Source organism: Podarcis filfolensis (genome assembly GCF_964270895.1).
Source record: "Podarcis filfolensis genome assembly, chromosome: 18".
Lineage (NCBI taxonomy): Eukaryota > Metazoa > Chordata > Lepidosauria > Squamata > Lacertidae > Podarcis > Podarcis filfolensis.
Genome location: NC_139622.1, coordinates 12,116,889 through 12,136,879, shown reverse-complemented (window position 1 = coordinate 12,136,879; position 19,991 = coordinate 12,116,889). Strand labels below are relative to the sequence as shown.

General features: G+C 53.9%; 2 protein-coding genes across 6 annotated transcripts in view; both read right to left on the bottom strand.

Annotated features, from left to right (window-relative positions):
- EPS15L1 (epidermal growth factor receptor pathway substrate 15 like 1) overlaps nucleotides 1-11,639 on the bottom strand; it is a 35,636-nt gene extending 23,997 nt beyond the window's left edge. For all 5 annotated transcript variants that reach the window (XM_083594430.1, XM_083594432.1, XM_083594433.1 and 2 more), the window contains exons 1-9: nucleotides 11,555-11,639; nucleotides 5,582-5,623; nucleotides 4,707-4,796; nucleotides 4,097-4,144; nucleotides 3,885-3,980; nucleotides 3,655-3,714; nucleotides 3,156-3,281; nucleotides 2,034-2,093; nucleotides 716-955 (exon numbers count right to left, since the gene is read on the bottom strand). In XM_083594430.1, coding sequence (XP_083450556.1) covers nucleotides 716-955; nucleotides 2,034-2,093; nucleotides 3,156-3,281; nucleotides 3,655-3,714; nucleotides 3,885-3,980; nucleotides 4,097-4,144; nucleotides 4,707-4,796; nucleotides 5,582-5,623; nucleotides 11,555-11,605 — 813 coding nt within the window. In that variant the 5' untranslated portion in view covers nucleotides 11,606-11,639. The remainder of the gene's footprint in view (nucleotides 1-715; nucleotides 956-2,033; nucleotides 2,094-3,155; nucleotides 3,282-3,654; nucleotides 3,715-3,884; nucleotides 3,981-4,096; nucleotides 4,145-4,706; nucleotides 4,797-5,581; nucleotides 5,624-11,554) is intronic.
- Nucleotides 11,640-13,235: 1,596 nt separating this feature from the next.
- On the bottom strand, nucleotides 13,236-19,851 carry CALR3 (calreticulin 3). Its single transcript, XM_083594303.1, is given in 11 exon segments — nucleotides 13,236-13,511; nucleotides 13,514-13,525; nucleotides 13,527-13,622; nucleotides 13,975-14,067; nucleotides 14,381-14,524; nucleotides 15,120-15,233; nucleotides 15,560-15,769; nucleotides 16,796-16,890; nucleotides 17,239-17,442; nucleotides 18,566-18,667; nucleotides 19,675-19,851. Coding segments are annotated over 11 exon segments (1,251 nt in total). The 5' UTR covers nucleotides 19,778-19,851; the 3' UTR covers nucleotides 13,236-13,433.
- Between the last annotated feature and the right edge of the window lie 140 nt (nucleotides 19,852-19,991).

Genomic DNA, 19,991 nt, shown 5'->3' with positions numbered 1-19,991 from the left:
CAGAGAGAAATGGGCTCTGGTTGCCTGCCATTCTAAGGTAGACTGGCTCTGCCTGTGGAGGCTTTGCCGGGGAATCGGCAGAACCCTGACACAGCGGCTTGGTCAGTTCAGCTACTGATTGATTGATTGATTGTGTGACTGTGGACATGGATCAAAGCCCCCCATCCAAACAATGACCGTCATCAGTGCAGGTAAGAAAAGATAATTTTCATTTTTATTATCTACAATGCTGTCTTATTTATTTTATAGTACAGCGCATCGATTATTGCTTTCATTTTATGGCTCAATGGTCTCGTTAGAGAGTAAAATCCATGTTCAATGGCTGTTTTAGGGGCTGTTGTTAAAAGTCTGGAACGGATTAATCCGTCTTGCATGACTTTCTATGGGAAAGCAGAGCGCCTTGGTTTTGGAACGCTTTGGTTTTGGAACGGATTCAGTTTGAGAACCAAGGTACCGCTGTATTCAATAAAGGTTTTCCAATCTTCTTAAAGCCTATGTTCCTCTTGATCTCTTATTCCGGGGTGGGGGACTTTTTGCAATCTAGCAGCGCACAAATCTCACGAAATTATTCAGCGGGGAAGCTGCCGCCGCTTCAAGTGGAAGTGAGTTCCTCAGTCCAACTGTACTGAAGTCTGCATCATGTGAGCAGCCGGCCCCCTCCAGCTTCAAGGACCGGATCTGCCCCCCCGGGGTGCGGGGAGGCCCCAATCCCTACCTGCTGCGCCTGCTTGAGGCTGTGCTTGGGCGAGAGGCTGCCGGTGCTGTTGAGGCTGGTGACGCTGCCGTGCGAAGGGGTGGACCGCAGGCTATCTTTGGGCGGGGGGCTGGCCGGCAGGACGGGCACGGCCCCGGGGAGGGAGGGCGCCTTCTTCCGCTTGGAGGGGGGCACCAGGGGCGGGGGCAAGGCAGGCGGAACGGGCTCCTTCTCCAGCGCACGGTAGACCAGGTGCATCGCCTGAAATAATAATAATAATAATTTTAATAATAATAATTTTTTAAAATTTAAATCCTGCCCTTCCCGGTTCAAAAACTGGGCTCAGGGCAGCTAACAACAAATTCAAAACACTTTAGGCAGATGCAGATGATGGATTTTTGGGAGCTAGCTGACCTGACCGGAAGAGTCCGTGACCAGAGGGAGGACCAAGAGGAGTGGAAGAAATTCAAAGCCTATTTAGCTAAATATGTTAAGATAATATAAATAGAAGCACTTGCAGGTACCAAATGGGCCTAGGATTTGAAAACGTGATATGTAAAACACTATGTTAAAGTTGAAAACGAAAAGAAAGAAATATGTTAATTGACCAAGTAAATTTTATGTGAAAATAGTTTTGGAAAACTGTTATAATGATTTATATGTAAACTCAGTTGGGGACTCGAGGAAGTCACCTGACAATGTTAACAAAAGTGGATAAATGTTTGTTGGTTTGTTTTTTGATTTTCTTTTTTTCTATTTGTTTGTTATAAATTTGGAAAACTAATAAAAAAATTTTTGGGAAACAACAACAACAAATTTAAAACACTTTAATTATAAAAGCAGCATAAAATACGGTATAAAAACACGAATAACAATAAAATTCAAAAATCAATCAAATAATCCCCAGGGCTAGCTGGCTGAATTGGTCCTACTTGGGCCAGGGAGGAGGCCAGGGGAGAATTAGCTGTGGGGTCTCAGAGCATGTGATCTTCATAAAAGGGGAGGGAAGAGAAGGGAATAAAAGATCAGGCTGAATTCAAATTAAAGGCCGGGCGGAATAGCTCTGTCTTACAGGCCCAACGGAAGGAGGTTAAATCCTGAAGGTTAAATCCTGAAAGGGCCCAGAGAGGGAGAAGATGTCTGCGGGGTGGGGGAGACAAGGGGAGGATGGGGGGCAGAGAGGCTGTGCCAAAATGGGGGGGACGCCGTGGGAAAGCTTGGCACTTTCCCCTCCACCGTAGGCAAATGAGAACCCGGCAACTGAGATAGACTGCGCCTGCGGCTGGAGGTTCCATCGGAGAGAGCACGGACCCGGCGGCCAAGCGCTGGAGAAACCTACCACAGCAAACTCGTCTCGGTCGAGGTGGCCGTCCTTGTCGATGTCGCTGAGATCCCAGACCTTCGCAGCCGACAGAGGGAAGGAGAGAGAGAGAAAGGGCAGAAAGACGTCAGGACGCCCCCAAAAAACTACCCCATATTGTTGATTTTTAAAATAATAATAATAATAATAATAATTTATACCCTGCCCACCTGGCTGGGTTTCCCCAGCCACTCTGGGCGGCTCCCAACCAAATATTAAAAACACAACACAGCTTTAAACATTAAAAACTTCCCTAAACTTCCCTTTTCGTTTTGACCATGTCTTTTTGATAAGTGCCCTGAGACCTGCAGGTATAAAGGTAAAGGGACCCCTGACCATTATGTCCAGTCGCAGACAACCTGGTCTAGCCAAATTCTGCACCGGCTGAAGTCTCCGAACCGTCTTCAGAGGCAGCGCTACGTAGAATGCGTTGCCGTACAGTGGTACCTCGGTTTACGAACAGCCCTGTTAGCAAACTATTCGGTTTACGAACTCCGCAAAACCGTAAGTAGTGTCCCGGTTTGCAAGCTTTGCCTCGGTCTACGAACGGAAGCCGAACGGTGGAAGGGCAGCGGCAGCAGGAGGCCTCATTAGGGAAAGCGCACCTTGGTTTAAGAACAGTTTCGGTTTAAGAACAGACTTCCGGAACGGATGAAGTTCGTAAACCGAGGTACCAATGTAATCTTAATTATGCTCCTGTGATGGAGCAAATTCCACTGTTTGGAGCAGGAAATAAAAACTGGGGAGGATATGAGAGAGAGACAGAGAGAGAGAGAGAGAGAGAGAAAGAGAAAGAGAGAGAGAGAGAGAGAAAGAGAGAGAGAAAGAAAACAGAGGGAGGGAGGGAGAAAGAGAAAGAAAGAGAAAGAGAGAAAAGAGAGAGAGAGAGATAAAGAAAAAAGAAAGAGACAAAAGAGAGAGAAAGAGAAAGAGACAAAGAAGAGAGAGAGAGAGAGAGAGAAAGAAAGAAAGAAAGAAAGAGAAAGAGAGAATGAAAGAAGGAAAGAAAGAAAGAAAGAAAGAAAGAAAGAAAGAAAGAAAGAAAGAAAGAAGAGAGCGAGAGAAAAAAAAAAAGAAAGAGAGAAAGAGAGGTCCGCTCACCCTTCCCAGGATATCGAGAGGCAGCTTGGAGTTCATGAGGACCGGCTTCACTTTGTCCCCCGAGAGCAAGCCGTTGACGGGCAGGAGGCTCTCAAAGATGCCGTCAAACTTGGCCTTTTCCTCCATCTGGAAATATAAAGGGAGCTCTGGGAAAAGGCGGCCCCACTGCGGGGGGAGGAGGAGGAGGAGGAGGAAGAGGACCCCCTTCTGCCCAAGGGGGAGACCCCCCCCAATGCAGGGGTCAGCAACCTTTTCCAGCAGGGGGTCAGTCCCCTGTCCCTCAGAACTTGTGAGGGGCTGGACTATATTTTGAAGAAGAAAAAAAATGAACAGATTCCTATGCCCCACAAGAGATGCATTTTAAATAAAAGGACACATTCTAGTCATGTAAAAACGCACTGATTCCTGGACCGTCCGCAGGCCGGATTGAGAAGGCGATTGGGCCGGATCCGGCTCCCGGGCCTTAGTTTCCCTCCCCATGCCCCAATGGGAGACTCACCCTGACAGCCCAGTGAGCGTCCAAGGAGGAGGAGATCAGCAGGGGGCTGGTGCTGTCGGGCTGGAACGAAGGAGAAACGGCGCACCGTCAAGACCCTCTCCCCAAAATGTCTCCACCAGCCCGGCCCAGTACCCAATATTCAGAGAATATTCGGAGGAAAGGGGTTGCCGTCCCCCATCCCGAGAGGAAGGTCTCGGAAAGCAAACAGGTAAAACGCCGGGCGCACTTACGAATTTTGGCGGAGGCAGCGCCAGGGTGAGGTTGGTGAGGGCGACGTCGTGCCCGTTCTGCGCGCAGGCCACCAGCCGCAGCGCCACGAAGAAGCCCTGGTTCACATGCAACAGAGGGTTCACATGCAACAGAGTAAATAATGTATTTAATTAAACCCTCTTCGAAGCCTAAACAGCTGTAGGAAACTCCTAGGCTGGGCATCGCCACGTACCTGTTTGTCCAGGAAGCCTTTGCCCTCTGGGTCGGCCAGATCCCAGATCTAAAAAAAACACAAAGAGAAGGAAAATAAAAACCACACACCGATCCAGCACTATTCGATCAAAATCCTTTATTAGGCACATTATCAAACAGACACCATGTACAAATTGTGCAAAATACGAGCTCAACATAACAAGGTTTGTCCCAGTCAGATCTTTGACTCCAGAGACAATCCATTTGCATAAATAATACAACACAGCACCACCGAAAATCCCCACTAATTCTCTTTATAATGGCTCCGTCTTTCTACACGGACAGCACTCTGATCCGGCGCTTTTGCTTTTCTCAGATGTGCTGGTGGAGCCTTGAATTCTGGAGACTTGGCAAGAACGCCAAAACTGCCGGTTTGATCCCCGTGTTGGGGTTGGGCTGGATGACCCACGGGATCCCTTCCAGCAATTCTACGGTTCTGTGAAATGGGCTCGCGGGCCGATTGTTCCCGCGGCATTTTCCGGAGCGGGGAATGGCTTTGTGGCCCCTGCGACTAAAAGGGGGAAGGAGGAGGCTGGGACGCTGGCCCCCAAACTCCTTCTCCCCGAAATCCCGGGCTGAGATGAACTTACCTTCCCCAGAATGACGTCGGCCAGCCCCGACTTCTTGAGGAAGAGGGCGGCCTCGCCGGCCCCGATCCGGCCCGTGCAGGCTGGGTCCACCTGTGGAAAGCAAACAGCCACACCTGAGCTGAGATATAAATAATAATAATAATAATAATAATAATAATAATAATAATAATAATAACAGATTTATTTATACCGCGCCCATCTGGCTGGCTCCTAACAGAATATTAAAAGACACTATAAGACATCATTTAAAACATCCCTAAACACGGACAGTGCCCTCCACAAGCCAACTGCAACCCTCCAAGTTTTTTTGGGGGGGGGCTGTCAGGGAGCCAAGCGAACTCCTCCGCTCGACTTCCTGTCCCGGGTCTTTCTGACGGGGCCCGCCTGGGGGCCCCAAGGCGCCTGGGGCCCCACCTGCCCTGCCTCTTTGGGTGAGGTTCTCCCCACCCAACCGTGGGGGGAGGAAGGAAAATCCGGAAATCCGCAGAGGCTGGCACAGCTGCTCAATGGCGGAACAGCTGCCCTGCGTGCAGAAGATCTCCGGTTCAATGGGCGGAGTATAAATAATAAATTATTATTATTATTATGCCTGTAGGAAGCTGCCTACAAAGTAGCTGCCGGTCAGTGTGGGGAACACTGAGCAAGCCAAAGGGCAAGTTTCCCCTTTGAATCAGCGCTTTATCCAGAACCGTGAGGCTGGGGTCATTATTTTTAGCCGAAAGCCCATCAAATCCCACTGGCGGTATCCCCAGGCAGGGCTGGGAGAGGCCTGGGAGAGCTGCTGCTGCTGCCAGCCCGTGCTGGCGACCCCGATTCTTGCCTCCTCCCCGGGGGTTTCCAGGGGAAGGGGGGCGAAGGGAGCCCCCGGCACTTGCCTGTTTGTAATACGTCTCGTAGAGGGGGGTCCCGGCGGAGAGCTAGACAGGAGAGGGGAAAAGAGACGTGGGGGGAGAAACAAGGTGAAACACGTATTCAGATACAGAGAGCCCCTCTCTTCCGCGGATCCAGTCCCTATTGAGACCCCCAAGAAAGGACCCTCCCTCCACGCTCGCCTGAAAGCGGAGGGATGGGTTTGTGGGAAGGGGGATCGGGGCCAGAGAGGGCAGGCAAGCCCCAAAGCAGAGAAGGGATGTCCCCCCCCCCATATAATTTGGGATTAAAACCCCCAACGGCTCCAGCCGCCGCACAACTTTTTGGAGCAAAGGCGAGCCCGTCGGATCTCTCCGGACCAGGGACAGGAAACACGCCCCCACGCTTCCGAGGTCCTGCCCACCATTCCTAGGGACGGGTGTGCCTGGGGAACTCCCTGCCACTGTAGGCGGAAGCAGGGATTCCGGCATCCCAGCCCAGATGGGCGGGGTGCAAATGACGAAATTATTAGGCTTGTTCTCCCTGCCCCCCCCCCTTTTGGACGTGGCCTCTGCAATGCATTTATTGATTTTCATTATTTTGCCTGGCTGCGATTTTCGTGTTTTTACGGACGTGCGACCCCAGGTCCTCGGAGAAAAGAAGGCTGAGCTCCCCGCTCGTCTTTCTGCCGCCCTCCCTGGACTATTGTCAACAGAAGGAGCCTGTTCCTCGGCCTCAAGGACAGGCGGCTCGAGCAATAGCCGCTCCCTGCCCTCCACGACGCCGAAGGTCAGTCCGGCCCTACCCAAACGCTGCACGCTCCATTTCGGAACAACATCCGCCTGCGGAACCAAGGCGAGTCGGCCCCCAGTTCCTGGAAAACTTTGGCTTCCAAACAGAAGGGGGAACAGAACCTCCCCCCCCCAAAGCAGGTAACGCAGCCACTCCAAAATTAGCAAAAGGATTTCATGTTGGAAACATCCAAATTCCAAGCAAGGAAGGAGCTCGGAGTATAGTGGACGCTCGGGTTGCGAACGTGATCCGTGCGGGATGCACATTCGCAACCCGCAGCGGCGCATCTGCGGGTTGCGATTCAGAGCTTCTGCGCATGTGCAAAGCAAGATTTAGCATTTCTGCGCATGCACGACTGCTGAAACCCAGAAGTAACCCGTTCTGGTACTTCTGGGTTTCGGCGGTCCGTATCCTGAAAAAAACGCAACCTGAAGCGTATGTAACCCGAGGTGTGACTGTATATCGGAAGCAAAAGAGTGTATCTGATGGGAACAGAAACTCGGATACATAAGCTAACTGCCAATAGAGCACGGCGATAATAATAACAATAACTGTAATTATTATTTGCACGCCGCCCAACAGACTGGGTTGCCGCAGCCGCTCTGGTCAGCTCCAAATATTAAAAACACGGTGAAACAGGTTGCAGGTTCGGTCCCCGACAGCTGCATACACCTGTGTTGTAAGGGGGGGGGAAACGAGGCGATTCTTGGGGTCCAACTCTGAAATCTGGGTTGCGATCGCCGCAACGGAACGACCAGGAGCTATTCTTCCTTCTCCCAACACCTCGGTGAGGTTTATCATTCTTAGAAGGGCCGGATTGAGGTTAGATGCGGCCTCCGCTCCTGAAGGTCACGGGGCCCTTTCTATGTCCAGCTGTCCTTTGTCCACAACAAATTTTCGCTGTTTCTTTTTGCTGAATATATGCTATATGGCAGGCATGGTCAAACTCAGCCCTCAGGTGTTTTGGGACTACAATTCCCATCATCCCTGACCACTGGTCCTGTTAGCTAGGGATGATGGGAGTTGTAGTCCCAAAACATCTGGAGGGCTGAGTTTGGCCATGCCTGCTATATGGTCATTGATGGACCTAACTGGTATCTCAAGCCATTTGCGCATCTTGCCGTGCAACCAGTCCATGCAGAATGTCGGCACCCTATATGTAGAAAGGAGCAAAGCAGTGGTATTTAGGGAGCAGGCTAGCAGGCGGGGCCCATGACTCACATCAGAGGAGCCTACACAAAACACGGTTGCTGGATGTAGGTTTTATTTTATTTGCTTTTTATCTTATATTTTGGAAATGTACATCCAGGGGTTTCTTTTCCTTTAATTTTTTTGGGGGGCCCCCAAGAGAGTGCGGCCCAAAGCTAGAGCTTGCTTAGCTTATTATACATAAAATACGGCACCGATGTTAGTATTATTTCATTTCCATGCAGCTTTATATTTCAAAGACAAACCAGAAATGCTTCTGAAGACCAGCTATTGGGTGCTGTGGCTGAGATTCCTGCCTTGCTGGCGGGTTGGGCTGGATGACCTTCGGAGGGCCCCCTTCCGACTGTACGGTTTTATGAAACAGCAGAAGGCTGGCTGGAGAAGTTGGGCAAGCTCCGCCGACGCAGCCAGGAACTTCCTTCCACAGCCTGGGCTGCCTCTCCCCACAGCCGAATTGCACAACCGGATCCTTTGCAATCTCGTGGCGGGGAGAGCATTCGAGGGCGCAAATCTCCCTCACGGAAAATGCCGCCTGCCCGGCAGCCAACCCCCCAATTGTGCCCCGAAGGATCAGGTGTGCAGCTTAAAACGGGAAAGAGGGGCAAACGCACCTTTGCGCAAAGGACCAAAAGCTGTGTTTTTGGGCACACAAGTTGGGCAGCTCCTGCCTTGCCCACCTTTCGCTCGGCGTGCCAGGACTTTGCCAGCACGAGGGGGGCAGGCACAGACCCCCTCCCCACACGCACGCAGAGTGCTGTGCCCCCCTTGCCTCGCCCCACCCCTTCCCCGCATCGTCCCCACATCCCTCGTCTTAACGCCATGCACTCCTGAGAACCATCTGGCACCCAGGCTTTCCCCCTTGCCAACTGCAAGAAGGCCTTTTCTCTCAGCTCGACAGCAGGCCGGCCGCTCTGCAGGAATACAAATCAGCCCCCGGCAGACGGGGCTCTCGAGATTTGGGTCGGCGTCCAAGGACGGAGAGGCCTGGCCAGCGGCTCTCGGCGCCCGGCGGGTCTGGACCGCAGGTGCCCCCACCCTGGGAGGCAAAAGAGCTCCCTCCCGGCTGCAGCGCCCGCCAGGAGGCGAGCAGGGAGGTCGCCTTCTGCAGAGTCAGGCCCCCGGGTCGCCAGATTGGTGCAGCGGCCCAGATCGGCTTCCGGAGAGCGCCTGGAACATCGAATTACCAGAAATAAAAGCATGCAATTTGCAGGTTTTGCCGGTTCGTTCAAAAGTGGCCCAAACCAGTAGCCTGGGCGAAGGGAACGCATGCAATTGTGGCGAGGAAAGTCGCCAGTTTCTTTCCTCCCTGAACATGCCCAAAGCTTTGCTCTCTAGCCAAACAGACCTGCCACACTCCAGAACACTGGAAATAATAATAATAGTAATAATATAATATTAACAATAATAATAGTACCCTGCCCATCTGGCTGGGCGCCACAGCAATTCGGAGCGGCTTCCGACAAATGTAAAAGCGTACAAAAACACTGAAAATTAAGGACTTCCCTAGAAGCTACGGGGGAGGTTGGGTGGGTGCTCTCGCACTCGGGTCCAAAATCCCTCGAGGGAGATCCCTGCGCCCATTCCGAAGCTTGGCCAACAGCGATCCACTCCAGTTCCCCCCGACAGATTACAGGAGAGACAGATCCCTTCGAGTCACATAACAGGGGAGTCACAGGACCACGGCGCCGCGAGGGACCCCACGAGTCATCTAGTCCAACCCCCTTCAACGTAGGACTCGAACCCAGAACCCCGAGACCAGCAAGCAGGTTCTGGGCTCAGCGCAGAGAGGCCGAGGAAGCTCCTCTGGCCTTCGTGAACCCGGCACTCGCACCCGGCCCTTCGGGGAGATGTGACACGAGAGATTGTGCAATACCCCGCCCCGCTGGTGACACAACACATTGGACAGGCGGGGCAGGCAGCATGGGGGAAGGGCGCCTGCTTGGCGTGCAGAAGGCTCCGGGTTCAATCCTGCGACGGCGTCGCTGGGTATCGCTGGGAAGTAAGGGGACTTCTGCTGAATGCAGAACCTTGAAGACTAGAATCCTAGTTTATTTTTAAGGAAAGGACACCTGCTTGGCGTGCAGAAGGCTCTTGGCTCAGTCCTCAACAGCATCGCCAGGCAAAAATGCTCCTGAGAGTTGCTGCCGGCCTGTGTGGGCGGCACTGAGCGCGCCCAACGTCCCCCGAGGGCTCCTGGGCGCCTTCTCGGAGCCCCCTTCGACCCTCGTGCCCCTGCAGGTACCTGGGGAATAGGACCCCTTCCCCACGGGGGTCCGGGAGACTCAAGCCGCACTGTCGCCCGGGGAGAGATGGGTCTCTGCACTCGCTCAGAGGCGCTCTGGTTCTCTGCGCCAGCGGGCCTCGCGTTGCGTCGCATGGGGACGTGCCGTGGAACCGGGAGCCCCCCCCCGAAACCCCCAAACACAGCACTCTCAGCTTTAAAAAGACCCCACCCTCAGAGAATACTGGGAGCTATAGTTCACCCCTCCCAGAACTACAATTCCCAGGATTTAGGGGGGGGGCTTTGGGGTGTGCGCATGCCCCACCCTCTCCCGCTTCTGGCTAGTTCACCCGCCGTAGGGCAAATCAGTCAGATGAGTGGGATATTATTATTATTATTGGCTTGGGGGGCACAGGGCCAGGTGCATGGCTTGAGGTCTCCCCCCAGCCAAAGGACTGCCTCCTCTCCAATCCTTATTTCTCAAGATGGGGTCCAAATATTATTTGGGGGGGTGCAATTATTATTTCGGGGGGAGGTGCTCTGCATTTTCCTAAGAAAGGCCCTGATCAGGCCCTCGGGGGGGGGGGGGCGGGTCCTGCCTCCATCCTTCTCTCTCTCTCACAAACAGCCAGGACCTTCTTGGTGGTGGGGGGGCTTCTGCAGGGGGAGTCCCTGCCAATACACCCCCACCCCACCCCCCTGCGGCAGATGGAGCCCATCTGGCGAATGACCCCCCCCACCCCATGCCGCCAGATGGACGGGCAGGCAAATCCGGGTGGCCGAGGCCTGGGCTGGCTGAGGGTGACCCCCCCCAAGAGCCGGGAGGGTCTTGGGCCCACCTCCCCCCCCCCACTGTCTCCACACCCCCACCCCGGACAGCCTTACAAGGGAGGCTGGCCTGAGTCACTCCTGAGAGAGGAGGGGTGCAAGATGGGGTTGGGGGGCAGCCTTGGACCTGCCTGCTTGACCCTGGGGGCCTTCCAGACCCCCACCTCAAGACACGGGAAGATGGGGGCTGCTGCCTGGGCCCCTTCCCCAGACCCAGTGGGGGGGGGTAAGAGAGAGGGAGGGGCAATCAGAGGGGAGGGGGGGAAGGTTTGAAGCCCCCTCTCCCTCCCTCCCCAAGCACTTGGGAGGGGGGGCTGTTGCCTGGGGTGGGGGAGAGAAGGTGGGGGGCTCAGACCCCTCTCGTGGGGGGTGGGGAGGAAGGGGGAAAGGTTTGAAGCCCCCCCTCGCTCCCCAGGCATTTGGGATGTGGGAGTGGGACCCATTGGGTGGGGGGTGAGGGGGGCTCAGCCCTTTCAGCCCCTCTGGTGGGGGTGGGGGGAGGAAGGGGGAAAGGTTTGAAGCCCCCCCCTCTCCCCAGGCCCTTAGGATGTGGGAGGGGGGCCTATTGGGAGGGGGGGCTCAGCCCCTCTTGTGGAGGGGAAGGAATGGTTTGAAGCCCCCCCCTCTCCCCAGGCACTTGGGTGGGGGGGAGAGGGGGGGCTCAGCCCTTTCAGCCCCTCTGGTGGGGGGAGGGGGCGCCCCTCCTCCCTCCCAGGACCCCCTCCAATGCATATCATGGGGGGGGGCGGAATGAGGCGACCATCCAGGCTGGGGGGTGAGGGTCTCCCTGCCTGGCTCAGCCCCCCCTGGAATTTTTTGGGGGGGCGCCCCCCCAGCTGCTGCCCCCTCCCCTCCAGAGAGGAGGGGTCTCCGTGCCCTCGCCCCCCCCCAATGGCCCCTCCTGGCCCCCAAGGGGACACCCCCCGCCCCTCCCCGCCCCGCCGGCTACCTGCGCTCCGCCGCTGCCGCTTCCTCCGCCGAGGGGGCCAAGCGCCGCCATCTTCCTCCTCCTCCTCCTCCTCCTCGAGGGCGGGGCGGGGGGCGGGGCCACCGGGGGGCGGAGCCCAGGGAGAGGCGGAGCAGCGACACCTGCCGGCCGGGATGGGAAGAGGCGCCGCCGCAGCCGCGCCAGAAGCCGCTCTTTGCACATGCTCAGAGGCAGGGGGTGCAATGCCCTCCAACGTTTCTCCCCTGAAAAGAGGGACGTCCTTAAAAAGCAGAGACATCACCTTGCCAACAAAGGTCCGTATAGTTCAAGCTCTGGTTTTCCCAGTAGTGATGTATGGAAGTGAGAGCTGAACCATAAAGAAGGCTGATGGCCGAAGAATGGATGCTTTTGAATTCTGGTGCTGGAGGAGACTCTGGAGAGTCCCATGGACTGCAAGAGGATCAAACCTCTCCATTCGGAAGGAAATCAGCCCTGAGTGCTCACTGGAAGGACAGATCCTGAAGCTGAGGCTCCAAGACTTTGGCCACCTCAGGAGAAGAGAAGACTCCCTGGAAAAGACCCTGATGCTGGGAAAGATGGAGGGCACAAGGAGAAGGGGACGACAGAGGACGAGATGGTGGGACAGTGTTCTCGAAGCGACCAGCATGAGTTTGACCAAACTGCGGGAGGCAGCGGAAGACAGGAGGGCCTGGCGTGCTCTGGTCCAGGGGGTCACCAAGAGGCGGACACGACTAAATGACTCAACAACAACAACATTCCATCCCCTCCAGGAGGCGCTCTTTGCACATGCTCAGAGGCAGGGGATGCAATGCCCTCCAATGTTTCTCCCCTGAAAGGAGGGACGTCCTATTCCATCCCCTCCAACGTTTCTCCCCTGAAAATAGGGACGTCCTATTCCATCCCCTCCAACGTTTCTCCCCTGAAAATAGGGACGTCCTATTCCATCCCCTCCAACGTTTCTCCCCTGAAAATAGGGACGTCCCAAGGAAAAGCAGCACATTCCGGGATCAAATCAGAAACCAGGACGGCTTCTCTAAATCCAGGATTGAAAAACAGGGACCCTCGGAGGGTCTGGCATAGCTCATTCAGTAGAGCACGAGACTCTCAATCTCAGAGTCGTCGGTCATAGGCATGGCCGGGGGGGGGGCAGGGGGACAGCTGTCTCCGGTAATCAATCAAAATCAATACAAATCTGAGGTTCTGTCCCCCCCCCCGCAAAGCCTGCCTACCAAAAAAAAAACCCCTGGCGAAGCCCATGTCGTGGCTTCGAGCCCCACGTTGGGCAAAAAGATTCCTGCGCTGCAGGGGGTTGGGCTGGATGACCCTCAGGGTCCCACTTCCAAATCTAGGATTCTGCAATTCTTCTAACAAGCTGTGAGGCAGCCTCTGCTGAGCAGCCCCCCCCCAAAGTGTTTCGGGCCGCAGCTGCCACCAGCCCAGGACGATGTAAAGATAAAGGATGCCCTTTCTCTGGACAAGTGAAGGCGGGAGTGGGCTCCCACCCCCAAAAAAGAAACCTGATTTCTTTGGGCCACATGGCAGGTGGGAGTGGGGTGGGAGAGAGGAGGGGGCCACTAGAGGGGAGACAGGAGGGAGCAGCTCCCTGGTTTTGGTAAGTGTGTCGTCCCTCCCCAAATACACAGCCTTTTCGCCCAGGAAAGCAAAGAACATTTCAACGGGGCAGAGGAACTTTGCCTGTTTATTGAACTTTTCCAGTGCTACATTCACTGAAAAGGGCCCCCCTCCCTCTCTCTGCACCCCTCTCTTCACAATAAGGCTTTTCCAGGAACATTTGAACATCGTAAAAATAAATACAACCCTTCCTTGCCCCTTCCCTCCCCCAGCCCCAAATTTCCCAGTCCAGGTCTGAGAAGGAGACTCAGAGCTCCTCCTTCTGTGCCACAATCCTAGTCTCTGGGACGGTTTCCCGCTTCTTCTTTTTCTCCTTCTTCTTCTTCTCCTTCTTTTTCTTCTTCTTCTTCTTCTTTTTGGCCTCCTCCTCGGCTTCCCTTCGCTCCCGCTGCTTCTCCTCCTCAATCTGCTGCTTACTCATTTTCTCCTCGGGCTCCTGGAAGGGGATTGCGGATCAAGACCTGCAGAGTTTTCCACCCAGTCCGAGGGAGAATCCTCTCCGCTGAACACCTCACTTGGAGGGAATTGGGCACCTGGGGGAACCGGCCGGCCCAAGCCCTCCAAACACGGCCCTCCAGTCTCCATTGAGCTGGAATGAGCCTCATTTCAGGAGGCAGAGAAGCCCCCAGCCAGGGACTAGAGAGGCTGGGTCAATTGGTGGCCACGCCAGGGCCAGCGACCCGTCTCAGAGAGCGGGCGATGCCCAGAGATAGATGTAAATAAACCCAGGAGAGGAAGCTGCCCCCTTTTCCCCTGGGCCCTGCTGGGTCGGGCAGGGCCTCTGATACCTTTGTTTCCCCCCAGGTCTCGTCCCCAAATTCTTCCGCGTATCCTTCGTCATCCGTGATCAAGAAGTTGTCGAAAATGGTTCCCGATCGCACCTGCAAGAGAGTGTCCCTTGTTAGACGCTGCACACCTTGCTCCCAGCCAAAGATTACCATTTATTTGGGATGCTCATGCCCCGTTTTGAAAGGGGCTTGTCAATGGCCACTGGAACAAAGAGCCATGTTCGATTGTGGGGTTGCCCTGGCGGCCTGGTCTGCCCTCATCCTGGCTCTCCAGCCCTTCCCGGCCGCAGTACCCACTGCAGATGACCTCTGGGGCAAAGGAGGGAGAAGAGTTGAGCAGAAGCTGGAGGCTAGTCCCGCCCCCACTGGCCCTTGTGGGGAACAGAAAACGGGGAACCCCACTGACCTGCCACAGGTCCAAGCCGATGACACTGATGTTCTCGTAGATGGAAATGGTGGTGTCTGGCAGGTACTCCGGATTAGCGATTTGCGGGTGAGGCCAGATGCCTTTGAACCTGGGGTTGGGGATCTTCCGGGGCTGCCATTCCCCCTGGAAGAAGCCACAGGATGTTAGAGAACCCCATCATCCAGCCCGGACACCGGGGTCCAGCTCCCAAGGGCCTTCTGGCGGTTCCCTCCCTGAGAGAAGCGAGGTTACAGAGAACCAGGCAGAGGGCCTTCTCAATAGTGGCACGCGCCCTGTGGAACGCCCTTCCATCAGATGTGAAGGAAATAAACAACTATCTGACTTTTAGAAGACATCTGAAGGCAGCCCTGTTTCGGGAAGTTTTTAATGTTTGAAGTTTTATTCTGTTCTTAATGCTCTGTTGAAAGCCGCGCAGAGTGGCTGGGGAAACCCAGCCAGATGGGTGGGGTATAAATAAATAAATTATTATTTATTATTAATTATCATTATTACTATAGGGCCTCAGCGCTTGTGGACCAAACTAGCCATTTCTTCTCACAATTTAATTTCACTTATGAGGCCTCTCAAAATGACTTGCGGAAACAATTACGATTCAGAAACGAAAGGCAGTTACGCAGAAAGCGAGCTTAAAAGCCAAGCCAACAGCTAGACAAATGCAAAGAGCCACCCGGCTTCATCTCCAAGGGCCCCCCAGTGACTGGAAAAGGAGCTGCCCTACCCGGTAAAGTGGATTCTTGAGCTGGGGGGGCTCCCAGGGGCCTTGCGCCACAGCATCCCAGTCCTTGGGTTTCTCAGCGCTGTTGTCTACAATGTACTCGGGGACGTCCCAGTCCTATTGCAGAGGGAGAAAAAGGGTGTGTGTAGGGGGGAGAAAATAAGCAAAATTAGCAAACACTGCCCAGGTCTCAGGGAAAGCCACAAGGGATGCGACTCAGCTGTTCATTAAGGTGACTGAAATGCTTGCAGGTGACAAAGGGGAGGATTGAGAGGCCCAACTCCTCGTCTGCCTCCACCTTCAGCCCAGAGGGGGATCAGAGGCGGTAAAGACACACCTGTTCTGCCTGGGGTGGGCTCTCTGGGCTTCCTGCATCCGAGGCCTTATAGCCAGCAGCTCTAGGGCACGGCTCACCCACACCAGAGCAAGGCGGCAATAATCACCTCCGGCTTGGTGTCCTCTGGGTCGTCGATTTCGGCAACGTCATCCCAGTCCTCCGGCTTCCTCACCGTCGGGTCGTTTATCTTCCGCGGGGGCAAGAAATCCCAGTCGTCTTCCAAGTCGCCGGACGCTACCCTCTTGTTATCGATTTTCACTTCGTACGTGAGGTCGGGTCTTAGAACCAGCGTGTACAGGTGAGTGAATCCGTCCACCTGAACTCAAACGATAGGGGAAGAGAAACACGGTTTTTTATCACCGTTGACGTCGCTAAAATGCATTCCAGCTGTGTAGCTAGACTCAGGGCCGAATTTAGGTTTGATGAGGCCCTCAGCTACTGAAGGTAATGGGGCCCTTTATATGTCCAGCTGTCCTTTGTCAACAACAAATTGTCTCTGTTTGATATCTGAAGGCAGTCCTGTTTAGGGAAGTTTTTAATGTTTAATGCTGCATTGTGTTTTTAATATTTGATTGGGAGCAGCCCAGAGTGGCTGGGGAAACCCAGCCAGGTGGGCAGGGTATAAGTAGTAAATTATTATTGTTAATGAACTCTCTGGACCCAACAAGGGTCATGTGTGCTCATATGTAAAAAATAAGTAACCCTCTTGATCCCCATGACCGTGCCCATTGCATAACAAAAGGTTATGCTTAATTATAAGTTCCCAAAGATATTTCCCAGCACGGTTAGAGGTGGTGTCCATTGCTGCCCTCTGACAGATTTCAGGTTCGTCCTCCAAGTTTAGTCCAGATAATATAGTATTTTGTGGGGAAACAAGGCCGATCCGGGCATTGAAGTCACCTCCCAAGACAAGCTGAGGGTTGGGTGACAGAGAGTCTATACTTCCGAGTAGTTGGTCAAGTTTTCCCCAATATGATCTCAGTTCCCCACAAGACTTTACTGGAGGTATGTACATGCAGATACAATAAGTATTTCTCAGGACACTATCATATGTGTGGGTAAGGATTTCGGGGGTCCTAGCTAGTTCTAGAAGCTCAAAACTGGCCAGCAGAGCTGCAAACATATGTGAAGCTGCCCTTTTCCCTGCCATAGGAAAGGCTGTTCTTCAGGTAAAAGGCAGGGAGAAGCGAGGGGCAGCGAAAGGTAGCCACAACACCGCTTTCCTCTCAGGGCTCCCTGTCACCCTTCCAAGGACATGCCCCCGTTCTCCACAAGCCGCACCCCAGCTGACTGCCAAGAAGGATATTTCAAAACGGAACTTGAAAACGCTTCCTGCACTTACTTTGCAGCGGATCTGCCTCTTAATGGGATAGAGTTTGTTCTTGTGGTTTAAAATGACGTGGACCTTCTTTATGTCGGAGCCGCAGATGTCAGGCCCTTAAAAGAGAAAGAGCCGGGTTTTGCCTCTCGGGCGCCACTTTAAGCTTTCAGAAATTGGCTCCCCTCCCGAAACACATCGGATAAGATGCTGGATATTTTAAGGAACGGTTTCCTAGCCATTCCTAGCACTGACGCCAAAATATAGCAGGTTACAGGAGCGTTGCAGAAGTGGTGGTGGTGGGGTATCCCTAATGAAATCACAGAATGCGAAGGGGCTCTCAAGAGGTTTTGAATATGTTTTGGGGGCACCCAATGAAGAAATTTGGGACAGACTTGAGATCAAATTGACACCCGGTGCCATTTTTATCTGGCTCGCTGGTTTTTTAAACACCCCAGCCATCTCACCGAACATGACATAATACAAGGATTCTCCGCTCATATTCTTCTGGTCCAGGTCGGAGGGGAAGATTTTCACATATCCGCCACCGCAGTCCATCTTCTGCTCGTGCTTGACCGTGTACTGAATGACCAAGGGCTTTCCCCTGTTGCTGAAGGGCTTGAACCGCGACGAAATGGCATAAAACCTGACGTTCTCCGTCGTCTGCAGACCTGCAACGCACGAGGCAACGTCTCAGACCCACAGGCAATAAATGTGTTGCCTCACCAGTACAGTCAAACCTCGGTTTCCCAACGTTTTGGCTGCCAAATGTTTCGGAATACAAACGCCGGAAACCCAGAAGTGAATGCTTCAGTTTTCGAACACGCCTCGGAAGTCGAACGGATTGCGAGGTGCGTTTTTCGTTCCCGCCCCCACCCCCCATTGATTTTGCAGCCAGCCCTTTGACCCTCGGTTTTCGAAAGTTTCAGAAGTCGAACGGACTTCCAGAATGGATTACATTTGAAAACTGAGATTCCACCATACTTTACTCCCTCTTCCCAATGATGAGCACAGCTCTGATTTTGTGGAGACTACAGTGGTACTTCGGGTTACATACACTTCAGGTCACATACGCTTCAGGTTACAGACTCCGCTAACCCAGAAACAGTGCTCCAGGTTAAGAACTTTGCTTCAGGATGAGAACAGAAATCGTGCTCTGGCGGCGCGGCAGCAGCAAGAGGCCCCATTAGCTAAAGTGGTGCTTCAGGTTAAGAACAGTTTCAAGTTAAGAACGGGCCTCTGGAACGAATTGAGTACTTAACCCGAGGTACCACTGTATCATGAAAATGGAGAACACAATGCTTATCGTCAGTTATCTGTGATTCGAAGCCGCATTTTTGAAACTAATTTGTGCGTATTCAGTTTTGTCCGGCTGGGAATGTGTCGTTGGGACTCTGAAAATGCCTCTCCTTTGCCTGGACACAGAATAAAGAGAAATGTGTCAGCGTATGCCAGGCATAGGCAAACTCGGCCCTCCAGATGTTTTGGGACTACAGTTCCCATCATCCCTGACCACAGGTCCTGTTAGCTAAGGATCATGGGAGTTGTAGTCCCAAATCACCAGGAGGGCCAAGTTCGCCCAGTGTATGTAGAAACAAACCAACTTCAGAACAAGAAAACTAACAGTAACTGCCCCACCCAGTGTTTGCCTCTGGTCCAACCCCACACGGGCATGTGGCCCCTGGAAAATGGCTTAGAAGCTTATGTGGCCCTCGGCTTTAAAAAGCTTAACAGCAGGGATAAGTCAAAGCTGATGTCGTGTTTCTAATGCGTCCTTGGGGGACGTTCCCAAACCTTTGTCCGTTTCGCGGTCTCCGTAAAAGCTGCCGGCCGTCAGCCGGAACTTTCCGTAGTTCGATTTGTGCTGGGAGAGAACCCACCTCTCTTTCCATTTTGCTGTTGAGAGAGAAGGGGACACGGGTCATGACAGGCGGAAACGCAAGCAAAGCCTTAAAACCCACCCGCGAAAGGCGAATCGCTCAGCGACACACGTCAGGAAGCCGGCAAGCGAAACACACCCGGGTGCTCATGCAATGCACTCGAACTGTGTACTTGTGTGTCTGTATTTGTGTATTGCTTGCACAACACAAATAACTGGTGTTATTATTATTAATAATAATATTATGCTGGGAGCTGCCCAGAGTGACTGGGGAAACCCAGCCAGGTGGGCGGGGTATAAGCAATAAATAATTATGATAATAATTAATTACGAGGGGTGAAGTTATGGGGAGCCAGGGGGACTCTCAGTCTACCACAAAGGGGTGTCGTGAGGATAAAATGGGGGTATACAAGGAGAACCAGGCAGGCCACCCTCAGCTCCCTTGGAGGAAAGGAGCGGGGTATAAAGGTGACAAGTTGATTAAATAAACGGTGTGGCTGTTGCTTTCTAAATTTGGTAGATTTTAAAGTTTTATCGCCCTCTCCATCTTTTCTAATCCCCGAATGGGTTATTTTAAGGCCCCTTTCGTTTTTGTGCAGCGCCTTGCACTTTTGAAAGCTCTTTCCACAAGTAATAACGTTTCTTGGTAGCTCAGCTGGTGGAGCATGGGACTCTTGCGGGTTCGAGCCCCACGTTGGGCAAAATGAATGCACGTGTGAACGGGCCCCAGACACGGATCAAGGGGGTAGAACACCGCCCTTGCCCCGCCAGGCTTCCTCCTTCCTCCAAGCAAAGCCTGGGGAAAAGGCCGGAAGGGGCTGAACTTGCAAGTGCACGTGTGAACAGGCTCCCAGACGGGGGTCAATGGGGAGAAGACCGCCCTCGCCGTGCCAGGCTTCCTAATTCCTCTTCCCTCCAAGCAGAGCCTGGGGAAAAGGCCGGAAGATGCTGGACTCGCGAGTGCACGTGTGAATGGACCCCCAGACGCGTGTCAAGGGGGAGGCCCCGCCCCTGCCTTCTCCACCTCCGTCCAGGAACTGCTCCCGGAAGTAGACGGTGCCTCGGGCGGGCCGGGCCAGCGCCACGGCCAGGGCAGCCAGCAGCAGCAGCCGGGCGAAGCGGCCCATGGCGAGGCGGAGGCGCAACGGCCACTGAGGGGAGAAGCTGCCGTCGCCGCCGGCCGGCCGACGGACGCTCCCTATTGGCTGCCTGCTTTCCCGCCTCGCGCCCCATTGGCCCGCGTCCCACTCCCGCTGCGCTCTGATTGGTGCTTTCCCTCTTCCCCCCCCCGCCGCCTCACGCGCCGCCGCCTTCGAGCTCGCTGATTGGCTGCCGCGTCTC